General features: G+C 40.7%; 2 protein-coding genes and 1 non-coding gene across 3 annotated transcripts; all 3 read left to right on the forward strand.

Moving 5' to 3' along the window:
• The first annotated feature begins 250 nt into the window (after window positions 1–250).
• Window positions 251–323, forward strand: trnar-ccg (transfer RNA arginine (anticodon CCG)). The gene has a single exon. It is a non-coding gene; the product is annotated as a tRNA-Arg (tRNA).
• A 981-nt stretch (window positions 324–1,304) lies between these two features.
• Window positions 1,305–12,086, forward strand: shrprbck1r (sharpin and rbck1 related). The gene is made up of 15 exons (XM_053342404.1): window positions 1,305–1,707; window positions 1,806–2,100; window positions 3,390–3,564; window positions 4,567–4,644; window positions 4,901–5,042; window positions 5,182–5,272; window positions 5,375–5,693; window positions 5,937–6,037; window positions 6,274–6,444; window positions 8,173–8,333; window positions 8,522–8,633; window positions 9,258–9,437; window positions 9,792–9,890; window positions 10,149–10,292; window positions 10,582–12,086. The coding sequence occupies exons 1-15, from the start codon at window positions 1,694–1,696 to the stop codon at window positions 10,660–10,662; spliced, it is 2,163 nt and encodes a 720-aa protein (XP_053198379.1). The 5' UTR covers window positions 1,305–1,693; the 3' UTR covers window positions 10,663–12,086.
• A 1,232-nt stretch (window positions 12,087–13,318) lies between these two features.
• Window positions 13,319–26,751, forward strand: oplah (5-oxoprolinase, ATP-hydrolysing). The gene is made up of 28 exons (XM_053342403.1): window positions 13,319–13,434; window positions 14,398–14,611; window positions 15,297–15,488; window positions 15,985–16,099; window positions 16,817–16,940; window positions 17,586–17,781; window positions 18,229–18,394; window positions 18,569–18,707; window positions 19,369–19,436; window positions 19,987–20,162; window positions 20,281–20,421; window positions 20,578–20,690; window positions 20,872–21,042; window positions 21,167–21,304; window positions 21,567–21,705; window positions 21,810–21,922; window positions 22,152–22,303; window positions 22,545–22,705; window positions 22,806–22,907; window positions 23,025–23,199; window positions 23,945–24,129; window positions 24,222–24,368; window positions 24,507–24,641; window positions 24,881–25,030; window positions 25,137–25,294; window positions 25,416–25,576; window positions 25,684–25,781; window positions 25,972–26,751. Exons 2-28 carry the CDS (start codon window positions 14,441–14,443, stop codon window positions 26,122–26,124), a joined length of 3,939 nt encoding a protein of 1,312 aa, XP_053198378.1. The 5' UTR covers window positions 13,319–13,434; window positions 14,398–14,440; the 3' UTR covers window positions 26,125–26,751.
• Window positions 26,752–27,805: the final 1,054 nt, after the last annotated feature.

Here is a 27,805-nt window from a genome sequence, read left to right on the forward strand (position 1 = left end):
TCAGTTGGGAAGTGAATGGTCGACAGGGAGATTTCTTTAAAGGCTTTCCTACTGTTGTTCCTTTCATTCAGAACAAAGAAAGGTGTATATCAAGATATTTTTTGATCAACTTGATAATTTTTAAAAAAATATTTCCATTCTCTGAGGACAGTACTCTGAAATAATTTAATATCAAACAAATACTATATACCACAATGCAGCTCCAGCCTTCTAAAACAACAAATATTGATTGATTTAGTCACCTTACACAGGTCCAGTGGCCTAATGGATAAGGCATCAGCCTCCGGAGCTGGGGATTGTGGGTTCGAGTCCCACCTGGATCGTATCAAGCTGAATTTATAATGTAAAGAAAATCAAAAGATACTGAAATGCAGGGCTTTCCAGGTTTACTGCATTAATACATTGACATTTAAAAAATGAACCTAACATACAATAGGTGTACATCAAAGATCACATGCTGAAGAGCCTAAACATTAAGTAAGAAAAAATGAATGCAAGACTTTGTGACCCAGAGTGATATTCATGTTCAGTCATTTCTCAGCCTGCATACAAGTCTAGTTATTAACAGCAGTACTGTCTAAAATATTATGACTGAAACCAGTTTATCTTGGTTATAAGACAGCCAAACATTAAAGATTAGTACTAGAGTCATACATCATAGTTTATACTTTTTAATGTTTATATATTTCATAAATATCTAAATTACAAGTTACAGTATAGACATGATGAATTACTTCTCAGAAACTGAAAGATCCCAAAAACTGTTTTCAGATTTAAACATATATTTTATACAAATATTTTATTATATTATTATATGGGATGCTTTGCTGCCCCTTTGTGGTCAGATATGTTGCCTCTCCACACACACAAACTAACACACACACACACACACACACACACACACACACACACGTTTCTGACACTTCAGAAGACATTTCACTAACTTACATGCATTTCCTAGAAACTAACCCTTACTTTAACCATAACTACCACATGCCTAACCCATACCCTAAACCAAATCCTGTCAACGTGTATGATTTACATTAAGGGGACTTCTTTCTTTGATGCTATAAGGGAGGTGGCTTCCCAGAAAATAATTGTAACCAGATTTACTGTACATCCCCACAACATGAAGAATACCTGGTCCACCCACCCCCACACACACACACACACACACACACACCCACACACACACACAACCTACTTCATAACACCATCATATTTTATTGCACTGATTTAAAGCAGCAGTCTATCTAAGGAAGAATAGACATTCATAACCTGGCGATATTATCAAAAGCTACCCACAGAGGGGGAAAACCAGCTAATTTGTCAGTCAGCTAATAAAAGCAACAACCCTCATGAATATTACAACAGCATACGTCATCATATCAGCAACGCATGCGCAAAGCGAAGTGAAACCATACGCACCACTACCAAAACACTCAGACAGTGTTACCATTATGTAACGTTTCTAATACACTAACCTTGATGTTAGAAGGGTAATTGGTACTGTGTAGGGAGCTGCTATAGTGGAAAGAAGGAGTCTGCCTGAAACGCTTCAGCTAAAACGGAAGAGGAGACTAAAGCTCTCACTTTGGACTGGAGAGTTTGTGGAAGTCGCTCCAAACAGTTGTCAGACTGCGCACTTGCTTCCTGTTGTCAGTGTGGCAAAAACAACCAGCGACTAGAGACGATGTTACAAACGCTGTGAGAGGGGAGAAACTCAAACTAAAGGACTGGTAACGCCGTGAGGGCAAGAGGTAAACAACCCTGTGCTTTATTTCTCTTCATGACTCTGCGGGCAGGATGTCGCTGAGCTCGGACGGGTGGACCCACACCGGAGGTCTCACACCGGACCAGTCCGCCGCTGCCGCTGCCGCCGCCGTGCCCCCGCACCACTATGGCGCCTCACAGCCTCAACTCGGCTGCCTCACCGTCCTCATGTCGGTGCGGGTGTCCGTGTGTCACTCGGGGATTCGGCCGCTGTGTCTTCCGGGAGCAGGTGATGAGTCACTCCGCTTGCAGCTTAGCATGGACCCGGGGAAATCCGGGGAATTCCGACTGTCGCTGCAGGACAGTAGCGGGACTGGCCGGAGTGTGGTGAGTTCACACTGAGACTGCTACTGGATTTGTTACGGTGTGTGTGTGGGAGTTTTAGGAACTTTGATGAAAACATATTTTAAAGAAGATTTTTAAAATGCTACATGGAACATATAGTGCAAGGTTTTGTATGTGATGTCAATTCAAATTTTAGTTTAATGAGGACAAGCAGGGGGTTTCCAACCTTTCTGGCTTGTGACCAGGGCTCCCAGAGCAAAAATAACCTGTGGGCCCTTATTGGCCCCTCCTTTACTCTTTTTCTCTTTCTGTGTATTATGTATGCAAGGCACCTATCAGGTAGCCTCCAGAAAACAAAGCAGACAACCAGTGGGAGCCTGATTATATTTTGCTGCTTAAATCTTCTTTGGCTCCAGGTTTGCTATGAGTGTATTTTGGTACATATTACCCAAAAATTTGCAACAACCACAAACCTAATTCCCACCCAGTGTTCTTGGAACCTTCAGGCACCCTCGGGTGCTAGGGCCCCATAGCCTGTTTAGTTTGTTCAGCATTGCTTGTGATCCAGTGAAACAAAGCATTACACACAACCTCTCATCAAAGGTTTTTACAGACCTGAAAAACAGAAAAATCAGATAGTACTACAATTTGTCTTGTTTATCATCTTGTTAATCATCTGTGGAACCCCCTCTCACCTCCTCAGACCTAGGTTAGGAATCACTGACCTAGAGGACAGAGGCTAAAGTCACCATGTTGACAAGCACCCATCATGCTGAGCGTGACAGCTCCAGTTGTGCTGAAAGTTACCCGGGAAAACATACAGTGCCTGTGTTGTTTTTTTTAATGGGTTTTTTAAGCATGTTATTACCAAACTCAGCTGTACACCTAACTAAAACTAGTACTAATAAAACTAGTACAAATGTTCACTTTTTGTTGAAGCCGTTTTAGAAAAGTATTGATTCAAATGTATTGTCATTCTGGAGCCTGTAGTTTGTGGTGTTGTTGAATTGTTTTGTGTTATACTGAGAGAGGTGTTGTAAGATTTAGGGTTGAATGGACAAAATGATGCTTCAGAGCCAATCTTCAGTAGTCTGTTGATTCTTATTATTGGTTGAGGTTTCAATAGTTACCTACTTTAACACTTCCATTTCTAAGTTTGCTACAGTCATTATAAAGGGTATGTTTTTCCCAAACTCTACAGTGAGGAATGTGTTTTCCTTTTTAGCATGACGTCAACTATGATTCAGATAAATGCGTGCGTCCTTTTGCTTCCCCAATTCCTTCTACCTCTTCTCCTCTCATTCATGCTTTCTCTTCCTCTTTTTTTTCAGACCATCGCTGAGTATGATTTGAAAACCGTAAACTATGACGTGAAGTCTCCAAAGTGCCACGAGCTGAGTTTAGCGTCACCTCCACATGAACGCATCAGCTTCAACTTCCGCTGTGAGCAAGAGGCCCAGGAGTGGGCCACCGTGATGATGTCATCATTGAGAGAAGCACATAAAGGTCGGTCTCCCCTTTCACTTGGTACTTCGTGTTTCTTTTGACAGCCACAACAAAAAGCAAGGTCATATGAACATTTAAATCTACACATTTGTTGTGTATTATCAAGGGGTGGAATTAGCCCTTCAGTAAACTTAGATTGTGCAAACTGAGCCTGACGTATTGAACTGTTATTTATTTATTTTAACAAAAGAGCCTTTCAGTGGCCTGCTGGCTGCTCGTTAACATCATTATAATCAATCTCAGCCACTGTAACCGCGCCTCATATTTTGACTTCAGAGTGAATTTCAATAAATGACCCTGTGCTTGCTTACATAATATGCCTTTGTATTCCCACTCACTCAGTGACTACATAAAAGTTGTGAATGTAATTGTGGAATAATAAAAGCTTACATACTTCGGTAACCACTGTAAACTGTCATCACAATGATATTTAAATATACGTATGCAGATGGTTGAGTATGGTTTAATGACATCTTATTTAACTAACAAAAAGCAGCTCAAAGTGCGGCTGATTCAGGAATGTCTCCCTGGAATCTCCCTCCGGCGATCCACTGTGCTCAGCCAGCTGGGAGGAGACCTCAGGATTAGACTGAGGACATGCATAAAGGACCACATTTCCTAGCTGGTCTGGGAGCATAACGGGGTTAGAGCGATAACTAACGATTATTTTCAGGATCCATTCATTTGCCAATGACTTTCTCAATTAGTGGATGAATCCATTTTATCTGTAAAATGTCCAAAAAAGGTGAAAATGCCTGTTATCATTTCTCAGATTGTTCGAGTTGATCCTTAGATGTCTTACTCTGTCTGAGCAACACTCCAAAATCCAAACATATTCCCTGACTGTGTAGACAAAGAGTTAAACATCTCAGTCTACAGCAACAGTCAGAGCAAAGTTAGTCAATAGGAGAGGTCTGTCATACAGTTTAATGTCTCTTGTCTTTTCTTTGTTTTGTATCTGTGTAAGTTCTTTTTCTTACTTTGAACATTTGTAATTGGCAGCTGCCCCTCAAGGTAATGGTACACAGTGTCCTCCGGATGGTCTCCACCTTCAAAACACCTCGGCCTTGCAACGAACAGGTGTGTATACTGACCTTCCTTTTTACCTCTATTAAATGTTACGTTAGATGGATCCAGAAAACTAATGTTTATTTATTCATTTATTTATTCATTCATTCATTCATTGAATCATTCTTAGCCTCCTAGTGTTTGGAGGTATGGCGACATCCTCTGCACTCACTTGCCTGTATGTTCACCTGTGTGGGTCTGTCTGTGTTTTTGTGTGCATGTATGTATGTATGTACGTATATATGTATGTGTGTGTATCCATCTATAGAAGAAACGTGCATAGACCTGACCCGAGCTATAGAGGCAGGTGACATGCAGTCTGCTTCTGTCTTTGCTGCCACGCTCGCCCGTCAACATGCTGCGCTCAAGATCCAGCCCTCTGCCAGAGACTATGAAGACACTGAAATCAAGTATGAGGATGATTATTAAGATTTTCAAGTTTCAAAACATTCTGCACAGTCAAAAGTGTCTTCAATCATAGACTTATTAACAGTTAAATGTTATCACCAATTTGAAGGCTGATGGCTTGTGTTTCCTTTTATTCAATAGTTTGGCTGTTGTAGTTGAGGATTCTTCTTCGTCTTGTTGTGTCACTGTCAAAGTTTCTCCACATATGACTACCGCAGTGCTGAAACAGCAGGTTAGTCTGAAAAATATTTGTCTTCATTTTTGCCTTGATTAATCCATACCTGCCTAAAAATTGTAAGTTTCTCACTCTTTTTTTCCTTTTCAACCACCTCAGATGTTCCTTGAGTATGGCTTCCACCCACGGGTGCAGCGCTGGGTGATTGGCCAGTGCCTGTGCACAGACCACCGCTCTCTGGCCTCGTATGGTGTTCGTCAGGATGGTGACACAGCTTTCTTGTACCTACTGTCAGCCCGCCATGCTCGCCTGACACTCCAGGCCCTCCAGCAGGACCAAGAGAGTGCCCTCCTCCTTAGTCCTTCATCTCTGTCTCTCATACCTCCCCTCCTTGCTACCTCTGCAAATGGCCCTGCATCTCAAGATAGGAGACCTTACACCACCTTGCCCCCGAGACTCAATAGCAACAGCAACACTGGTGAGTAGTAGTCGGAAGATAAGATCTCAGTACATTTTACAATCATGGTCACAGTACTAATACTGAGTTGTCAGTAGAACAAACTTTAAAATAGTTTTGGTGTTGAAGAGCACTTGCATGTATGAATCAAAGGTTAGAAACGGATACAAAGCCATTTCCACACCATCTTAATGAGAAGATACATGAGTATACAGACTTGATACTAATTGCTTCCTACATAATTCTTCTCCTTAAAAGTTTTAGGTGGATCAGAGAGAGGAAACATTGGTGAGATCAGGGATCTCATCAACCTAGAGATGCCTCAACTCAATGAAGCACTGACCCCGAACACAACCTCCAACCAGGTAATACACAGAAGCTATAGTAGTGTAATTTAAGCATGTTTCATCATTCCTTTAGTCACACAATTTAAAATAGTCAGTGATTTGATCAAATATGTCATAAGAAAATGAATAAGCCCTCAGTTGCATGAAGGTTTTTTTTTTTTTACATGTTAAAACATACAGGAGACTACTGAAAGGATCAAATTCAACAAGATGTAATTTAATGTAAAGAATAAGAGTGCTCATCTGTGCTTCAGGGTTGGTCGTGTCCGTCTTGCACTTACATAAACAAACCGACACGGCCGGGCTGTGAGATCTGCAGTACCAATCGCCCTGAGAACTACGTCATCCCGGGGGGATACCGACCTGACGCACTGGAACTCAGACGGATCCAGCAGGAGAAGGAAGCTATCAGACAGTACCAGCAGGTAGGACAAACATATACACAAACCTGTACCTCTGAGGAAACCTTGCACTCATGCAGTCTTATACCAACATGTATGCATCAACAATTTTTTTGCATCCGCTTAGACTAAAAACTTATTTTGACATATGGGTGGGTGATGTAAAAATGACACCAGCACAAACACTTTGGCTCCATGTACATTTTAAAAGGCAGAAATACCATTTGGTGACCATTGCATACAGTTAAACAGCAGGTTTGGGTCAAATAGTATTTGGTGAATAGGTGAAAAATTTAAATAGTGAAGTGAAACTTACTTTAATTTACAAAATGTGGAAAAATTGCATTAGAAAGCTGTGGAAGATATGTTGTCTTTTCAGATTGCAACTAGAAATCACATTACTGTTTGCATTAACGCAGTAGATAATCCACAGCTTTCTACAGCACTTTTTTATATGATAAAGGTTTCATTTCAACTTTCTGCATTCATTTTTACTTCACATTCTTTTTTAGAAATGATTATAGTTAATATAAATCTTTTTAATGTGGTTTGATGACAGATGATGTACATTTCCTGTGAAGTAGTCAAGTTGTTCACAGCTTCGGGCTTTTTCCGTTACATTGTGAACTGCAGAAGAATACGTTAAAGTACACTGAACTTAATATACCTCAGTGTGTTTGTCCAATCTTGATACTCATTGTTATTTATGCTTTGACAGCATGTCGAGTCCATCTAATTTGTCTGTTTTGATAGTTAAATCATACACAGAATTATTTGCAAATGCTATGTGACACTTGCTTGCTGTATTTAAAAAAACCCACACATACACAAAAGAAAAGGTCACAATGGCGGGGAATGGCGGTAGATATTAGGTGAGGCTCTCTCAGTTTGACTCTCTTCTCTTCTGTCTCTGTTTTTTTGAAGGAGAAAGGGAGAAGAGAGGTGCTGAGGAGTGCTGGGGCTCAAAACAACTCACTCCTGTTTAACCTGGACCAGGACTACTGAACACATGCACACACAAACAGGCATACGCCAGACACTCACTTTAAGGTCAAAATGAAACGAAAAAATGCCGTTAACCGTTTTAATTCACATCCCCGGTCACATTGTGCACCCATTTAATAATATATGCAAAAAAAAACGTATATGTGATCCTGTATCAAAATCCATCATCTTTACTCCTGTAAAACAAAATATGATGTGTGCTTATGTGGATTTGAACCAACACTGCTCCAGTGAATAGTAGAGCCTAGAGTTTTTTTGTTTTTTTTAAGGGTTTTTTTACATGAAAACATAAGTAGAGACATTTTATCCCCACCAATATACTGTATGTTGGTCAGGTTTTAGTGAGAAGACTATGGAAGCCTTTTCCGTGCATTGACAATCTAGCTGGACAATCATGATCACTGTTGACTTTTAGTATCATGTTACTTTTTAATGAACTCTTAAAATGGTGGTTGTCACAAAATTGAATGTATTATCCTAGTTTTTAACTTTGCACTGTTATTGTATATACTGACAAACAAATGAAAATAAAATGTTATTAAGGTTAAAAAAAAAGTGTGTTTATGTGTGTTTGTGTGTGTGTGTGTGTGTATGCATGTGTGTGGGGAATAATAATTGCTATTGTTGCCAAAAATACTTGATTTTGTGCATTACCGAGCTCATTATACCGCTCATGGCCAAATCTGAAATGAAGTAGTATACGAAACATACATTTAACACTCCCAACAACACCGTTCCTTGTCCCAGGCAAAAGAAGCAGAGCGCAGGGAGAATTTTCAGCGGCTGGTGATGATGGATGGCCAGGACTTGGTGCCTAACCCAGAGCAAGTGGACTGCAAGATCTGCTACGTGGACCTACAGCCAGGGGACGGTGTCCTGCTTAGGGAGTGTCTCCACTGCTTCTGCAGGTACAATTTTTAAAGGAGAGGAATTAAGGATGCATGGTTTCTTGTAAAGGGAGGGGAAAAGGGATAGTTTGGTGAAGTAAGGGTCAGTGGAGTCACCTGGAGCAGCGCAAGTAACCTGTGTTTTTTCCTAGCCTGATTAAATAACTGTTACTGTGTGTGTGCGTGTGTGTGTGTGTGTGCTTGCCCAGAGAGTGCTTACGTTCAGTCATCATGCTGAGTGAAGATCCGGAGGTGCCCTGTCCCTACAGAGATGACACATATGCCTGTACCTGTTCCCTGCAGGAGAGGGAGATTAAAGCTGTGAGTAACACCAACGAACACCTTTGATCTGACACCTGGCTAATACACAGTGCAATTCTAACCACTGTATTAGCTGGTAGTATTGGCATCCTAAAGCATCGTACCACTGCAAAATGTAAATCAATCATAATCTATATAGTGTTGTCATTTACAGCTAGCAAAAAGGAATATGTATATCATTGTCATTTCTCACCAGTCACTTATTTTGAGCTGTTCAAAGCTGTTGAAAATCAGATGTAGCCAAGGAGGCAGAGCTACTGCAGGGATTTGTTTCTGACCCAGACGACGGCCCAGCTGACATTAAGCAACAGATAGCCATCCGCTTCACATGGCCACAGCTGCTAAATGTTGCACAATAAACTGTGATCTAACCGGGACTGCTGGAAACAGGCTATTGGTTACTTGAAGAGAAAGAGGATATCTTGTGACAAAAGTGGGCTCTGAACTGACAGCCAATCATCCTGCTGGACATCCTTGCCCTGAAAACACTGACTATATGCAATAACAAAGTTGTAACAAACTATTGTTTTGTTCACCTGCTTTTGGGGCTCAGATTTGAACCTATTGCTCGCATTACTTGCATTAACTAGCCTCTCTGCTTTCTTTCCTTTTTGTCATGAACAGCTGGTTCCAGCAGAGGAGTACGAGCGCTGGCTGCAGAGAGGTCTGTCAGTGGCGGAGTCTCGATGTGAGGGCAGCTACCACTGCGCCACTCCAGACTGTCTGGGCTGGTGTGTGTATGAGGACACAGTCAATGTCTTCCACTGCCCCGTCTGCAAGAAACACAACTGCCTGATTTGCAAGGTATTAAATATATACAGTATACACACAGAAATAACACAGTATTTCTTTATTTATAGCTGTAGTTTTGAGGAAGTCTTGTCTCGTTGTGAACACATGACAAGGTGCATTAAATGTGCATATAACCATGGCACAAGTGGGGTTAAGACTGCACCATGTTAATCAATCAGTCAGACCGAATTAATGACAGATCCTTTGAAGGAATCAGTGACACTACACAGCTGAGAGTGGTCACATGTTTCTGCTTGGTCACATCAGGCTAATCAGTGTTAAAAGACAGAAATCATTGTGTCTTTATGCATCACAGACTCTCAATGTCTTTTTTGTTCCTGTTGCTCTTTTTACTTCTCTCCTTAGTTTATTCATGAGGGAATGAATTGTAAGCAGTACCAGGATGATCTTGCAGCTCGTGCTATAAATGACTCTGCCGCAAGAAGGACAACACATCTACTCAAGGTGAGCTGTAAAAAGGTTTCTGTATAATGTACTATCTAATTCTATTTTTGATCTGCTGTTAGATGTAAAGTTGGGCAGAATTTGTCTTTGGTACAGCCAATCCATTTTTAACTACAGATCTCAATTATGTTAACATTACGTGCTAACAGAGCAAACAGGAACTGGCATTACATTACCACATCCTCCCATCTCACGTTATCGCTTTCTTCCTCTTGACCTTTTGTTCTCCATCTAACTCTGTTTCTGGTTCACAAACAGACACTGGTGCAGTCAGGGGAGGCAATGCACTGTCCCCAGTGCGGCATCATTGTGCAGAAGAGGGACGGATGTGATTGGCTGCGCTGCACTGTCTGTCACACTGAGATCTGCTGGGTCACTAGAGGGCCACGCTGGGGTCCGGGGGTAAGAAATCTTTCCTTCTTTACATGCAAGTCTCATCCACATGTTGTTACATCAACTTAACAAATGAATCCACCTGTCATCTGGATTTTTAAACTGTGATTAAATTAAGAGGGCAGTTCTTTCTGGTTGGTCTACATCTGTGGAATGGCAGTATGATAAATTAACTTTGGTCTCCCCCCCCCATGTCTTGTTTTTTAAGTTTTGACCCTAATGAAGGTATGCAGCCAGATCTTGTTCATTTTTACTTGCATTATAGTTGAAAGGTTTTTTTACTCTGATCCTTTCAAAGGGTCCTGGAGACACCAGTGGAGGATGTCGCTGCAACGTCAACAATCAGAAATGCCATCCCAAATGTCAAAACTGTCACTGAGAATGTTGAGTGGTCCGACTTTAGAAGGGAATGAGTGCTAGAACTTGAAACAAACTATTGTCTGTTACAGGGAAAAGAGGAATAATGCATTTTAAAAGGTGCATTTAGGCCAAAACTGCAGGATTGTTATATAAAATCCATCCCTATTGTTATAACTGGAGATATTCTCAGTTTCCTCTTTGCAAATTTCTAACCATTACAAAATAATCTGTGACTTTTCAGTGTTATTATTATTATAACAGAAAGTATACTGTACTAGTCAAAAGGTCATACAAGAGAAAAGGGCAAGTTGTGTCCAAACTTTTGACTGTTACTGTATGTCGACATCTAGCTTTGCCTCTCATAAGCAAGGAAACAAGGGATGTATGATTTCAACATTTCAGTGGCTAACATAAATACAATTGTCACTTGGAAAGAATCAAAGTTTACTGCATGTGGTGCCTTCTCATAGGTCTGCACTGCAAATGTAGCAATACATATAATGTTTTGATAGTGACATACTGTACCTGGATGCATTAAATTAAAAGTGAAGTGGCCTTATTCTTGTGCACAAAAGCTGTAGCAGGGTGTTTATGATGAAGTTTTCTTGGAAATGTGATGAAATCCTTGTTGTGTCCTTGATATGCTATTTTTTGGCATTGAAATGTCAGACTAGTGAGTCTGTGGACTTCTTAAGAGTTGTATATTTTTTCTGTCTGTGTGATAGTGTGACTGCATGTGTGTTTTGTCACCAAAGAGGTTTGAAATGAGTGTGTGTCTGCTTGTTAATCAGCACTCATCTGTTGTTTTACCACCTGACTTTTAGTGGAACCATACTGATTACATTGTGTGGATGTAACACACAGCACAGCTCCTGCCTGGAGTGCAAAAGTCACTGACACAGCATCTGCTGATCAGTTGAGTATTGAATACTTAATAAATGACTGAAATGAGTGTATGGATTAATAGTCAACTATTAATTGCAATACTTGAATATTATGTATAAGAGAAGGCACATGTACACATTTAGTTGATAAGCTTATATTCCCGTTAAGGAACCCAAATATTATTTATACGGTGCATGGTGGTATTAGTTAGCATACTAAATGGCTTTTCCTGTTTTTTATGGTCAGTGAAAATTTATATCCATAGTAATATTTTGAATATTTTCTAATTCATGTATGCATGAATTTGTTATTCTAATAAATTAATGGATTTTCACATTTCCTACATGATCATAACCAGGAGAAGAGTGAGAACCTTCACCAACTGCACTCTCTGTTCACTCAGAAAAATAAGATTAAATACCACAGTATACCCTCAACTACACTACTGCCCTGCACTGACAAACCATGAATAACTTTTTGTTACTTTTGTTTAAGTGTCAACTGTGTTGCTGATGTACCGTTGTGCCTTAATGATCAATAAATACCCTTTAAACTGGACTTCTTTGTAATGTTTTATCTCCAATTCAATGAATGATATCTGTCAGCTGCTGAACTTAGTCAATATGTTGCTGGAATTATCACATTTAGTAGGGTAAATGTTTGTAAATGTGTCTGAGCATTATCAGTATGTAAATATGAGTTATTGTGTCTTCATCAAAAGTGTATTTTTGAAATGTTCTGTTTGCATGACTAAAGGCTATCAGTTAGTGTGCACCAGTCTTTTTTTTTTTTTTTTTTTTTTTTACAGAGTAGATGTAATTTCCTGTATTCTGGTGCCTTGACAGGTGTTTTGACACTTTGATCTGACTATACTGTGAGAAACATTTTATAAAAAACAAAAGAAGAAGTTAAGGCAACTATTTGAGCAAGTATTCCTATCCTTCAGTTCATTCTGCAGTTTAGGGGCCCAGGGACCCTGACCCCTCAACATACAAAATGCCATACATGTGTCACAGTACAAATGTGGTTCACCTGACACATCATGAAATAATCCACATAATCACATGACATTAAAGGTGCTACAGTAGGTGTGACATTAAAATTAAATTAAAATAAAAACCCATTTCAATCCATGTTGGACATCAGAGGTAGCTAATTGTATTTCAAACAGGTTTCACTGAAACAGCCCTGCTCTATCTACAAATGGACACCTCGCACCTATCGCTGTCCATGCATGAAGTCATGGCTTTATGATGTCTCCTGCCAGTTGCTGCCGCCTCCTGGCCTATTTAGTTAACACCGAACACTGGGACTTCATACAATACTGGGTTTGAATTTATGAAATCATATTTTTAATGATAATAATATTTTTGACAATTGTATGTAGGCCTATTTACATTCAATTACCTATCTATATTTGTTTTCATTGTTAGTGGCACGTTTAACCTACTAGATCGAATGATACTGAACCTGCTGTATATTAGCCTACCAGTAGTTTTGATATTCCTACTAATGTTTTTATTACTGGTAGTCTATTTCAGTTGTTTTGTTCATTTAAAGACATCAAGCCACCTATTTTTTTAGAGCACATTCACATGCGCATTTAAATAGATCATCTACTGACACAACTGCCTGAGAAGAGCACCAGACCCGTATTATTACACCGGTCACACTAATGGTTGCTCATTCAGTAAGAGAGGCTCAAATTTCAGTCCACCGGCTCCTCTCAGAGGGGAGGAGTTAAAAACCTCAAACAGACTACAGCAACCACAGCTCCGTCTCGACGATGTGTAGTTGATCGTGTGGTGTACAGAGAGCGATCAGAGAGTTGACGGGAGGAGGATCCGACCGACACACACCGGATTATCAAAGATTAACACTGTGACTGTGCAGCATCGGCGGACAGGTGAGTAAAGATAACGGTTCACGGTTTCTGCTTCTTCAAAATCCTTATTGCTTCTGCGTGATTGGGGATATATGCATGCTCCCCTGCACACAGACAGTGGATGGGAATATAACCACAGCATGCACACAGCTGCTGATCCGTGTTGGAGCCTTTCCATTTTATTTAAAGGTTATTTTTGGTTGCTTTGAGATAATGCAGTTTTCTCATTTATCAATTCAGCCATCGCTTTGTTGTCTCATAGCCCAAACAAATTGACTTGATTGATTCCTGCTCAGTGCGGATGTTTATTATGGCCTTATCTTACTTTATGGTGGCAGTAATATTGTCAGCGATATTCCTTAGAAGTTCACCTGCAATGTGGATGTTTTTATGTGATGCAATATCCCTTTAAAATACCATCACTCTGCGTTTCACTTTGTTTTTTTAAAGTTACAGCAGCCTGTGACCTGACCCATTTTTGTATTTAAGCTCCTAATGCTGTGAAACCCTTTTAAAAGACACAACAGCATGTTTAAACTCACAACTCTGAGATGTTTTGTAAAAGAAAATGAAGACAATCAATGTGTATAGTTTAAATGTTTCAATGTTTAAATGCCAAACAATTTGAAACTGTGGAGATTAGATACATAATTTGTGTTGTAGGCTAAATATATTGTTTGAGTTTGTTGTAAGCAGCAAAATTAAAGCAGGGCTGTGTAGCTTTAGTGGTGGTCTAACAGGTACCACCACCATATTGGGCAAACTGAATTCCTGAAGGAGGGGATAGATTAGTTACGCTGGCAAAGAGAGGAGATTGTAATAAATGAAATCTATTTGTGTCATTGTATTGATTTTGTGTTTGAAAACTCTCCCCTCCCTTCTTTTTCAACCAGCATCTCACCTGTTCTCTTATCACCACAGTATTTATTACAGAGCTGATAAGAGTTAATCTCTCACTCTCTTTCTTGCTGTCTCTGACTCCAGTTAGTCACAGACTTAGGAGCAGCAGCTTTTTTCTCTATTCACCATGGCTGAGACTAAGGGGAAATTCGACTTTGCCATCGACCGGGGAGGCACCTTCACCGACGTGTTTGCCCGGCTGCCTGATGGTCGTGAACGAGTCCTGAAACTGCTGTCCCGCGACCCCCAGAACTATAAAGACGCTCCCACTGAGGGGATCCGCAGAGTCCTGGAAGAGGTAATATGACAGGATGGATGGATGGATAGATAGATGTATGAATACTCTGAAAGGGGTCAGGCGGAGATAAAGAAATACAGGTGATGGGGGTTACTGGAAAGAAAAAGGGTTGATTTGGATTGAAAAACTGTAGATGCCCATCACTCACTCACTAACACAGCATGCTTGTGGTTGAGTTTGAGATTTTCAAGAGAGCTGTCTTGATTTGAGACATATATTCCAAACTGTGCCTCTTGACACTAATTATAGTTTTAACATAAAAATAAGACATGGGTCTGACTCAAGTTCAATTAATGTACCCTTAATTCACATTCTTAGTAATGCCATTATATGAATAAGCTGCTTTAATTGCCAGAAGAAAGAGATTGTGTTAGTGACGGGCAACTAGCTCATGGAAATTTGTAATTTCATGTGCTGAATATTGAACTAAATGTTACAACTGGCATGATATGCGATGAAATGTAACCTTGCTTAATGTTATGTGTTAGTGGATGAATATATGAAGCAATTGTAGCTTTTGTAGTCTTTAAGTTTAGAAATGGAAAATCTGCCTGATTGTCGGCAAACCCAATCAGACAACAAAAGAAAAAGATGGCATATTATGTAATATCTTATATCATGTATAATATCACAGTAAGATCATCTGTATGAACTGTATGTTATATTTCTGTGCATGTATTAATAGGAAACAGGGCGCTCCTTTCCTCGCGAACAACCCGTAGACACCTCTTTGATTGGCTGGATCAGAATGGGTACAACGGTGGCCACGAACGCTCTGCTGGAGAGGGAAGGAGAGAGGACCGTGCTCCTGGTCACGAAGGGCTTCAAGGACTTGCTGCACATTGGCACTCAGGCCAGACCCAAGCTGTTTGATTTGGTTTGTAACGCTTGTTTTCTTAGCCTGTGAAAATGTGCATAAATGTTCCAAAGAAAATGGAAAGAGTTAACAGAGGTGCTAGATTGTGAAAAAATGAATTACTTGACCCCTGACCCTCGCAAGTACACTCGAGTAGCTCATCGTCGTTATGCCTTTTTGATTATAGCTTATGTGTTCATGAGTATTTTGGACACAGGGCTAGTGCCCCTTCAGAGTTTAGTCGTTATCTCCTGTTAGAGAGACAGGGAGCAGGTCTTGGAGTTTGCCCCAAGACCAGTTTACCATTAATGGTTTAAGTGGTCACTTTTCTGTGAGGCTACATAGCAAACTGTCAGAATTGCAGTATAAAAAAGATTAGATAGAGTGACACTGTGTAGATTATTATGCCATGAACTTTCTTTGTCTCATTTTATGTGCATGTACTCTTAGTCAGATGGTTTTCTTGTCAGTGCACCTGCTTGGAATTTACATAACATATGTGTGTGTTTGCATTCAGGAGGTGGCAATGCCTGAAGTGCTGTACGAGGAGGTAATAGAGGTAGATGAGCGAGTTGTCCTCAGGCAAGATGACTGTCAGCTGCCCAGGAAAGATCCCAAACGTATCGTCACAGGTGTGAAACAGAACTATTTGTGCTCTTTTTTTAAGTGTGGTAATATTGATAAAGATACTCACACACTGTCCAGTTCTATATTTATATTCTGGGGAGTTACTGGAATATCTCTGCATTGTTTATAGTTTAAAAGTTTATTTATCTTATACTGGCCCTTAATGCTGTTCCCATTCTCAAGCATTCCTATTAGCCTCAGCTTTGCTTTGTATTTAGTGCTAATTAGCAAATGTTAGCATACAAAAATGCTTAACTAAGCTGGTGAACATGGTAAACATTACACATGCATTAGCAATGTTAGCATTGTAACTAAGAGCATTTTAGCAAGCTGATGTTAGCAGTTATTTCAATGAACCACTGTGCCTAAGTAGAACCACTAGCTAGTCGAGCCGCTAGCATGTCTGAAGATTAGTTCTTGTTTTACTACTCATACTTACGGTACTCATATATTAATACTCATTTTGTTTGGGTTAATATATAAATCATATGAACATGTACATACTTTTGTTTTGTCAACTTAATAATTCAAAACCATAAAAAAAAATTAGCTTTTTCCCTCACTTGTACTTCGTCCAGTATCTCTTCCAAACTTTTCAGTAATTATGGAAATACAACAAACACAATAAATTATATTTATGGTTGGGAATGTAGTCCACTGGGACACACATGGTAAATTGCATTGACTAAATACATTTCTCTGCATGTGTGCTGGTTTTTCAGGCAGCACAGGGGATTCTCTGGAGGTGTGGAGAGAGCTTGATCTGGAGCATGTGGAGAAAGACCTGAAAGGAGTTTTGTCCCGTGGGATCACCAGTTTGGCTGTCCTTCTGCTGCACTCATACACGTCAGTACAGCTTGTTTCTCTGCTTCTAGGCATGGGGCTGTATTTGCTCACCCTCCTAATCTAATCTCTTCTCTCTATTGTCTTTCTTTGTTTATCACTTTCTCCTTCTCTCACAATCTCTCCATGCATGGGACAGATTTTATTTATCATTGAAACTTATAATTTACTCCTCACTTATAGTAATCTCCTGTTTTTCTTATCTCAATCTGTTTCTGTGGGAGTAGTGGTATGTCCACTCTACGTGTCGGGTTTCCATCAGCCTTTTTTGTGTTGTGTAGTGTGTGCAGTCCATGTGGTTTACTGGGTAGAAGTTCATGTTTTTCTCTCTTTACTTCAAGTGTATTCCCAGGTGTTCTTTGAAATCCATTCACATTTGAAGAAACTACTTCTAGTTTCTAGTAGTGAAAGTAATAAAAGCAGCTTAATTCAATTCCAACATGTTAAAGAAATCAGCGTTAGACAAACATTTCAGCTCCATGTTTCTTTCCAATAGGGAAAAGGGGAAAAGGTGATTTTGAGGTTTTTACGGGATTAGACAAACACAATATAGTACACAGCAGCTGTGAAATTACATAAGAGCTGTACTGTATATTTGACTTGCATTCCAGCTCCACCACATTCCTTTCCCCTTCTCTCCCTCCTTAGATGGTCTGCCCATGAGAAAGCAGTAGGTGCCCTGGCACGTGACCTGGGCTTCACCCAGGTGTCTTTGTCCAGCGAGGTCATGCCCATGGTGCGGGCAGTTCCTCGGGGCTACACCGTCTGCGCCGACGCCTACCTCACACCTAAAATTCGGCAGTATTTAAAGGGCTTCACCTCTGGATTCAAGGGTGGCCTAAAGGTGTGTCCTGTGTTTTCTTTGTTCTTTTTTTTCTTTTTTCAAATCAGTATGTGTGCTTGCTTTTTCAAGGGATTAGACTACCATAGAGGTATAAATTAGGTCATTCATGCACTTCCCCCTGCAAAACACAAGCATGATTTTCCAGATGTTCCAGTAGCTCCAGTAGCCACTGTTTACAAAGTTGAAGAGTGTGGGAAATGATACTTTCACCCACTGGTAAACTTAAACAATTATTTGCCAGAATACATTTTAAAAACTATTTTAATTTTTTACTCCACTTTTTTTTTTTAAAGTAATGTCCAAATAGCTTTTATATGTATATATTTTATATATAATAGTGTTCTATGAAAAATGTTTATCCAAAGTAAAGTTTTTATCTGGGTTAAAGTTTAAGACTTTATTACATCTGATCAATACCTATGATCTCCTTTTTCTCTCGGCCCTCAGGATGTGGACGTTTTGTTCATGCAGTCAGATGGTGGTCTGACTCCTATGGAGCAGTTCTGCGGTTCACGTGCTGTTCTGTCTGGCCCGGCAGGAGGTGTGGTGGGATACGCTATCACCTCGTACAGCGAGATGGAGAAAAAACCTGTGATTGGCTTTGACATGGGCGGTAAGTTGGGGGAAACATTGAGGGAGTAAGTTTAGCACCTAGAACAAACAAAAAGGACACAAAAATTTCACAAGAGCATAAATTTAATTACTTCTTGAGAAACCTTTTCAGACTCTCAGCTTTTCATGCTTCTTGTCCTCCTGACTTCCTCAATCTTCTTGTCTTTCTCTGCAGGAACATCCACTGATGTGAGTCGGTATGCTGGCCAGTATGAACATGTGTTTGAAGCTACCACAGCCGGGGTCACGCTGCAAGCACCTCAACTGGACATCAACACTGTGGCTGCAGGCGGAGGGTCACGACTTTTCTTCAGGTCTGTCAGCAAACCACCAGTCTGTTTTTGTCTGACTTAATTATGACACCAGGACGCAGTAAATGAGATCTAAATACACCACATCGCTCACATTGCTCTTGAATATTCAAGACTAAATTTCACAGTGATTTATATAATAGAACAAGCATGCATAAGTGTCAGGATGCAATTAGTTATGTAATCTTTGCAGTTCATTGTTGACATTCATTGAGAAGGTTAAACATTTCCCAACAGCAGTTTTGATCACTGACCATATAATTTATGCATACCTCGTGGTTCCAGTAAATGGTTAACTTTGTGGGGTACTTGTAAAGATAGGAATGTAAAAGAACAACCTATAATTCAAACACCTTGTATGTCTGAAAAGTTGGACAATAAATTTAGAAATGTAAAGTATTATATGAGTCTTCACGATAATGAAGCTTTGAAGGTTTGAGATCTGATGTAATCTTGCTAAGACTCTGGTCATGTGTTCTCACATCTTCAATGTTCTTTCTGTGTCTCTGAATCTAGTTTTTAAAAAAAAACCTTTTATAACCTTATTTAATTAGATATGTGGGGTTATGGCTGCCGGTCACCCCAACAACAGCCTCTCATCCTATGTTTTCCCATTCTCCTATCTCTATCTATATCCTCCTTTTCCTGTCTTTTCCTTTCTCAGATCAGGGATGTTTGTGGTTGGACCAGAGTCAGCAGGTGCACATCCAGGACCGGCCTGCTACAGGAAAGGTAACAGACTTCTTGTGATTTAACACCATTTCTTACCTTTTTCTTTTTTTTCTGTTTTGCCATTTATCAAGCTTCTTTGATAGATGGTAAATTATACATTTCTAGCTCACATTTTTTTCCCTCATTGGTTTCACCCTCACTCTTTAAACCATTCTCATTCTGGGATTTTTGTGTTCTCCTGCTCCATTCCCTTCCCCCTTGTCTGAGTTGATAATCTGTCTGAGCAGATGAGCACTGTAAATTGGCACAACTCCAAGCTTTAGATGATGTAACTCGGGCTTGCCTCATAGCTCTCAGTTGGAGCTGTTACGTGTCCTCTTCATTGCTGATGCTCCCTGTGGGACAGTTGAGTAGTTGCTTCCTTTTGTACAGCATGGTCTCCTGTGCCTCTGTACAGTTCCTCAGGCTTTCACAATACACATAAAACATGTTAAAATACAAGATTAAAACACCAAATGGAGCATCTTGCACAAAAGCAGTCTTTAAAATATGTGTAGATGACTATGAAAAAAAGCAATAATTATATTGATTCCCTGCTGCATTTTGCTAGGTGGCCCTCTGACTGTGACTGATGCTAACTTAGCATTGGGTCGCCTCCTGCCTTCCTTCTTCCCAAAGATCTTTGGACCTGGAGAAAACGAACCGCTGTCCTCAGAGGAGACCATGAAGCATTTCCGACATCTGAGCCAAGAGATCAACCTCTTCCTGTCTTCTAACCAATCACAGGCAATAATACTATACATGATATATTAAGAGTTCTAATTATCTTAACAATTATGCAAGTGAGAATTAAGTATGACTGGAAAGAGTAACTTTGAGTAACTTTTTATGCATCCATTTGCAGGTTGGTGAAAATGGCGCCCACCATTCACACAAAAGCAAGTTGACAAACAACCAGTCAGAGATGAGTGTGGAAGAGGTTGCCATGGGTTTTATTCGTGTTGCGAATGAGGCTATGTGCCGGCCAATCAGAGCTCTAACACAGGTAAATTAGCAATTGAAAACTTACCTCTGGCTTGGTTTTTTCTTTTTGCACCATATGTCTTGATTTTTTGTTCTTAAATGTGTTAAATGAACATTTTAAAACTTTTTTTTTCTCTCTGTGTCCCCTTTCCTTCACCCAATTCCCCTACCTTCACAGGCTAAGGGTCATGATACATCTCAACATGTGTTGGCATGTTTTGGCGGTGCAGGTGGCCAACATGCCTGTGCTATAGCCCGAGCCTTGGGGATGAAGACTGTCTTTATACACAAGTAAGAGTAATAGATTGTGTTTCTGTGTTGTTTGTATGTGTGTGTGTGAGAGAGAGTATAGCAGGAATGCAGTTAAACAAGTCATTTAAAACACAATGGATGTAGCAGCTCCTTTTCTTTTATCTGTTCATTGACAACAGTAGCATAAACCATAGTAACGTAATATGTGTTTGTTTCAAAGGTACAGCGGCGTGCTGTCGGCCTATGGTCTGGCTCTAGCAGATGTGGTGGAGGAGGTGCAGGAGCCATGTTCGCTGCAGTACGAGCAGCAGTCTTTCACTGACCTCAACCGGAGGGTGGAGCAGCTCTCAAAACGCTGCCATGATACACTCTATGCACGTGGATTCACCAGGTCAGCAACAAGAAATATCACATGCTCTGGGGCTTACTTCATGCCTCACCAGGTGTTTGTTGTCTACTATGATATACAGAATCATCCATTGAATAAAGCCGTCTTGTGTTGCTTGTTCTCTCAGCGGTCAGATTACCACTGAGGTTTTCCTTCACCTGCGTTACAAGGGCACAGACTGCGCTCTCATGGTTACCGCTGCCGGTCACCCCAGCAACGCCCAATCCTGTCGAGCTGGAGACTTCCGCAGCGCTTTCACTGAACGGTTAGCTTTTTGTTTACACATTTGTCCGTGTCATTGCTTCAACCATGTATTCACTCATGAGTAGATATATTATTGCAGTTTACTCTTCTTTCTGACCTCTATTTACACAGTATAAACAAACACACCATCAGATTATTATGTCCTTGGTCAACTTTGGAACGGACATTTAATTATTAATTTAATTATGTTCCCTCTAGATTGTACCTTTTGTACTTCTCCTCTCACGTTACACCCCTCCTTTGTTCTTTTTTTGCCTTTCTAGGTATCTGAAGGAGTTTGGCTTCACCATCCCTGACAGACCTATCATGGTTGATGACATCAGAGTGAGGGGTTGTGGCAAATCTGGTATCAAATCGGTGTATAAAACAAAGATGGGACACGGACAGGCCAAACCTGTAACGGTGAATCAACACACGCGCACACGATTGTACAGAACAAAATAGAGTTTGATGGTCTGAAAAGTTTTGACATGACATTATGTGTCATCTCATGTTCTTCTCTGTAGATGACAAAGTGTTACTTTGAGGGTGGCTACCTTGACACCGCTGTGTATCTATGGGAGGAGCTGCCATGTGGTCACAGCATTCAGGGACCAGCCATCATCATTGACAAGAACAGGCAGGAATTTTCCACTTACTACCATTACAACCGTTCATATGTACATCTGTTGCATTATTGCTTTTCTAGTGAGGAATTTCTGCGGCCATAAATACATACTCTGCTACCACTTTTACTGTTAAAGTAAACCTGGTTTTAATCAAGGTCTTTAAAAGCTTTAAAAAAATGCAATAATACCATATTTAACCTGTATAAACATCTGTGCCTCTCTAATCTGTTTGTCCTTTAGCACCATCCTGGTGGAGCCATGCTGTGAAGCCTGTCTGACTGAAGGGGGCGACGTGTGCATGACTGTAGGCTCTGACCCTCACTGCGCCTTGGGCACAGAGCTTAACACTGTGCAGCTTTCCATCTTCTCCCACCGCTTCATGAGCATTGCAGGTCAGTGAATGTACTGCTACAGAGAGATGGAGAGAGATGAATTGGAGAAAATGAGGAGAGAACACAAAGTGGAGTAATGTTAAAGAATAATCAGTCAAAGCTTGATCTTAAAAAATAGGTTTAAAACAAGTGTTGTCTGCTTTAATTTTTTTTTTTTTTTTTTCATATTTTACTGTCCGTCTTTTCCTTTTGAAGTTTTTATCAGCCTGCTCAGTTCTGCTCCATCTTTCCTTGTCAACAGAACAGATGGGCAGAGTTCTCCAAAGAACATCCATCTCCACCAACATCAAAGAACGTCTTGACTTCTCCTGTGCTGTGTTTGGACCAGATGGCGGTCTGGTGTCCAACGCACCACACATCCCTGTCCATCTGGGTGCCATGCAAGAGACTGTCCAATACCAGGTGACATATGTGTAGCTGTGTGTGTGTGTGTGTGTGTGTGTGTGTGTGTGTGTCTTTCTGACTGCAGACATACTGATGGATATTCTTCTTCTCTGTGCAGATCAGATCACTGGGGGGCAATCTGAAAGAAGGAGATGTGATTCTGAGTAACCACCCGTGTGCTGGAGGAAGCCACCTCCCAGACCTCACAGTCATTACACCGGTCAGTCTGTCGAGCTATTATTCAGCGTCCTTACTCTACCTAATGTCATAGTTTTCTTTTACTTACACACCTCTTCTTTTTTATCTCTATCGCATCTATCTCTCCTTTTTATTCCAGGTGTTTAGAAAAGGGGTGAGCAGTCCAGTGTTCTTTGTAGCCAGCAGGGGGCACCATGCTGACATTGGAGGCATCACTCCAGGCTCCATGCCCCCACACTCCACCTCCCTTCAGCAGGAGGGCGCTGTCTTCATTTCCTTTAAACTTGTCACTAGTGGGGTCTTCCAGGAAGAGGGTAAGACACTCAGGCTTGCAGTCATTTTTTTCCTGTGAACACTCATGGTATTGCAGCGAAAGATTTTCCTGCAGCCCAAAAAGCATTTTCCCCAGAGATAACCTTTTTAAAAGAGACTTTAAACTGTTGACAGGACACCTCTATTCAGTTGATTGCAATCTGCAACCTCATCACTAGATGCCACTAAAACCTACACAGTGCACCTTTAACTTTTATATACCTTTTTTTTCAGGTTTTTGTCAAATAACTACAAATAGCTCATAATTATCACAACTGCCAACCATTTTAAATATTATATATATATATAAATATTTAGATTGATCGCCAATTTTCCAGGCAGGAATTACTTGCAATTGTGCTTTATAAAAATCCAACCTGAGCTTGTTAAGGATACATCAGTGAACATATAAAAGTAGCTGCAGAAATAATTTTAAACACTCACCTCCATAGTGTTTTAAGGATGCTAAAAAAAATCCAAAATAATATTTTTTTTAAACGTATTTTTTTGTGTTTTCTTTCTGAAAGGCTGGAAACCAATCTAAAAACATACTGGACCTTTGTAAAAATCTAAAACTTGCTAAACTACCAGTATGGCCCTGTATATCACGGAATCATTTTTTTGAGCGTTTTTAGTCTGTCTTCTTTAACATTCCTGTCACTTTCATCCTTCTTTCTTTCTTCCCAAAACGCTCTTCTGTTTGTCCCTCTATTCCCTACTGCATTCCTCCCTCGGCTTCTCTATCAGCTGTAACTGAAGCCCTGATGGCTCCAGCCCAGTACCCAAACAGCTCTGGGACTCGTAATCTCCATGACAACCTGTCAGACCTACGGGCTCAGGTGGCAGCCAATCAGAGAGGCAGCCAGCTAGTGGGGGAGTTGATTGACAGCTACGGGCTGGCTGTTGTCCAAGCATACATGGGGTACATTCAGGTAACCTTGGCTACAAGTGAAACAGTATAAATGAAAAAGAAAATATTGTATTTCTGTGGTGATAGTCAGAACCGTATGTCTGTGTGTTTCAGAGTAATGCTGAGCTGGCAGTGAGGGACATGCTCAGAGACTTTGCACGACGTCGACGCCAACAGACAGGCGCCTTGGAGGTGGAGTCTGAGGATTTCATGGATGATGGGACACCAATCAGACTGCGGGTCCAGATTAATGAAGAAGAGGTGTGCACAGAGAGTCTCCTTGTCATAATCCTGACATTTTGTCTTGCACAAGCCCAGAATATAAACAGGAATAGGAACTTGCCTTAACAAGAGATCAGATCATTACTTATTAAAATGTAAAAACCTTCATCACTACAGGGCAGTGCAGTGTTTGACTTCACAGGGACGGGGACAGAGGTGTGGGGGAACTGCAACGCTCCTCGGGCCATCACCCTCTCTGCCCTCATATACTGCCTCCGCTGCATGGTTGGACAGGACATACCCCTCAATCAGGTGAAGTAGCTTATTCTAAGAAGTTTATTCTAGGTGGGGTTTAAGGTATTTTTAAGCTTCGATGTTGTATTTTTTTGCAGGCAGAGCACCTTCGGGATACCCGATGCTTTTAATACCTGCTCAGGAAAATCCTGCTCTTAAATGTTGAAAAAATATCTCATAAAAAATATTCAAGTCCAACAAACTATGTTTCATGTAGTGTTTTTATTAATCAGCTATTTCCCATTTTTCACATCCAGGGATGTCTTGCACCAATCAAAGTCATCATCCCCACAGGTTCAATCCTCCAGCCTTCCCAGAATGCAGCTGTGGTCGGAGGAAATGTGCTCACATCCCAGAGAGTGGTCGACGTCATTTTTAAGGCGTTTGAGGTGTGCGCCGCCTCGCAGGTGAGAAAGTAGGAAAAAAATATATATATTGACAAGCACGCCTCTGTGTGCATGAAGGTGGTTCTGTTTGTGTTGACTGCTAATTTGTTGGCTTTGTTTTTATCAGGGCTGCATGAACAACATTTCATTTGGCAGTGAAAAGGTTGGTTACTATGAGACGGTTGCCGGGGGAGCTGGGGCGGGACCACACTGGACCGGGCGCAGTGGAGTTCACAGTCACATGACCAACACCCGCATCACTGACCCAGAGATTCTGGAGAAAAGGTGAGACATCTAAAATAACAGAGGTGCTAACTTTAAAGTCTTTAATCATAATAGTATTGATCTGTCTGCGGTTTCTCTTGATCTGTCTGTTTCTGTTTGCTGCTGTTCGTCTGGTGTTCAGGTATCCAGTGATTTTGGAGCATTTCTCCCTGCGACCAGGTTCAGGAGGTGGAGGGAAATACCATGGTGGAGACGGTGTGATTCGGAAACTGATGTTCAGGGACCACGTGGTTCTATCTGTACTGACCGAGAGGCGAGCTACCCATCCGTACGGTCTCCAGGGTAAACTGCCAACCTTCGAACCTCCCTACAAAAGTCCTCAGCATTCAGTGACCAGTGGCCTCTTTTCTTCTACTGTTTATACTGTGTGTTTTCTCTCTGCTGGTCAGGTGGTGAGGATGGTGCTGCAGGGCTGAACCTGCTTCACAGAGCAGATGGTAGAGTCCTCAATCTGGGAGCCAAGACCAGTGTCAGCATTCAGCCTGGGGTAAGACTAAATTATGTGTATGTGTGAAAGAACCACTATCAAGAATACCTGTTTTAATGCTTTTTTTCCTACTTGACATAATTGTTTGCAGTTACATGAAAAACGTATGTATTCTAAAGACATGATCTCACTTTAAAATACCTATGATATACACATATTTTAAATTTTTATGGTCTGTCTCCCCCTACAGGACATGTTCTGCCTCTACACCCCTGGAGGAGGAGGACATGGAGTGGAAGAGGAAGGAAGTCGAAGACCCCAGACTAAGCGCAGGCGCTTGAATGAGAGTTTCCCTGAGAGAGGCAGCGTCTTTGAATACCGAATGGCACAAGAGGGAGTGTGAGAAGAGATGAGAGAGGGAGAGTTAACAGACAAGTCAGAAGTAAGAGGAGACTACTGAGAGAGGTGGGAACTCAAGCAGAGTAACAGATGGAAATGATGGAGATGAGGATGAAAAGGAAGAAATCAGCTTCATAACTATACTTTGAGAAATTAGAAGGACATGTTAATGTCAGAAGGGAAAACAACACTTCAAGACTAGAGAGAGGCTAGCAGCTACTAGTTTCAGTTTTCAGATAATACTGTTTTGCAGTATCTGGTGCTAACAGATATTCAGTAGACATGTCACCTTTTTATCAGGATTTGTGAACAACAGGCTGTGATACATGAGCAGGCCACATGACTGAACAGTATTAGCTCACATTAAGGCATCACTGAAATTTGTTGCTCAGTTAAATTAAAATGTCCATGTGTTAGTTGCAGTACTTTTCATGTTACTATCCAAGGAAACTCTGAGCAACCCGTAGCACATATTTTAAGCACCATTTTAATAACACATATTCTGTTGTTTATTTTACAGAAACGTACTGTGTGTATTTTCATAATGACTATTTTTGATTGATCCCAGTCTTACTATTATGGATAAAGCCAACCTTGTGAAGCAGCTGCTAATCTATTTTAAATGGAAAAACCACTTATCCACCACTACCTTTTGATGATGTGATTACTGTTCTACATGACACTGGACTGACACATTTCTAGAGTTATTTTAACAGGCAGACAAATAAATCTAATTTCTAATGTGACTGACCTTTTTTCCCTCCAATTCATATCCTTCAAGAGAATCGTTGTTTCTGTTCACAATCGTGTTTTTGTTGTCTTCTGTCCACAATGTTTTAGCTTCACTATGCACAATGTTTTATTTGCACAATTTGACTTTTTTGACTAATCTGATGAAGACAAAGTTTCTCTGTACTCATCAAAACTTTGCGTTAAAGGTTTGAGCAGGACTTCTGATGTCACAATTAGATTGAAAGCCATGTGGAAACTTGAAGCCTCTAGTGCACAAACACTGAGCATTAACTTTTCAGTAAAGTAGGAGACATTTTGTATTCAACAGTTAAACTTCTGAAATGAAAAATATTTGCATATTCATAGTTTCTGTCATTTTTAGAGAGGAGGTAATTTTAATATATTTTTAACTAGTTGGCTTCATTTTCTTTGTGGGAATAACAGACAAATTATCATACGTGTCGTATGTGCAAATTCATGAGAGGGAGTGCTGAGACACAACCCAGAGTGTTTTTTTATGTGTGTGTGTGTGTGTGTGTGTGTGTGTGTGTGTGTGTGTGTGTGTGTGTGTGTGTGTGTGTGTGTGTGTGTGTGTGTGTGTGTGTGTGTGTGTGTGTGTGTGTGTGTGTGTTGGGGGAAGGGGGAATGTCCCAAGTGGTGTCCCCTCCTCCCATCTGTGGGTCAGGAATGAATGATCTGGGAGCACTGTAGAAAGATGGTGAGGGAGTGCAGGCATGCGTAGGCAACTGATAAAGAGATAGCGGGTGGAAGCAGCAGGAGGCTGATGGCTGCTGGACTGTTGATGTAAATCAGCTGACGGTATGTGTGTGTTGTGGAAACTCCAATACAGTGGCCATGGACCATGGATCAAAGATAGTTTCCTTGTTTATGGATTACAAATACTGTGGTAAAACAAACCATCATAGTGAGAGGATTTGAGACTCACCCCCTGG

This window comes from Scomber japonicus, chromosome 21, assembly GCF_027409825.1.
Source record: "Scomber japonicus isolate fScoJap1 chromosome 21, fScoJap1.pri, whole genome shotgun sequence".
In the NCBI taxonomy this organism is placed as follows: Eukaryota; Metazoa; Chordata; class Actinopteri; order Scombriformes; family Scombridae; genus Scomber; species Scomber japonicus.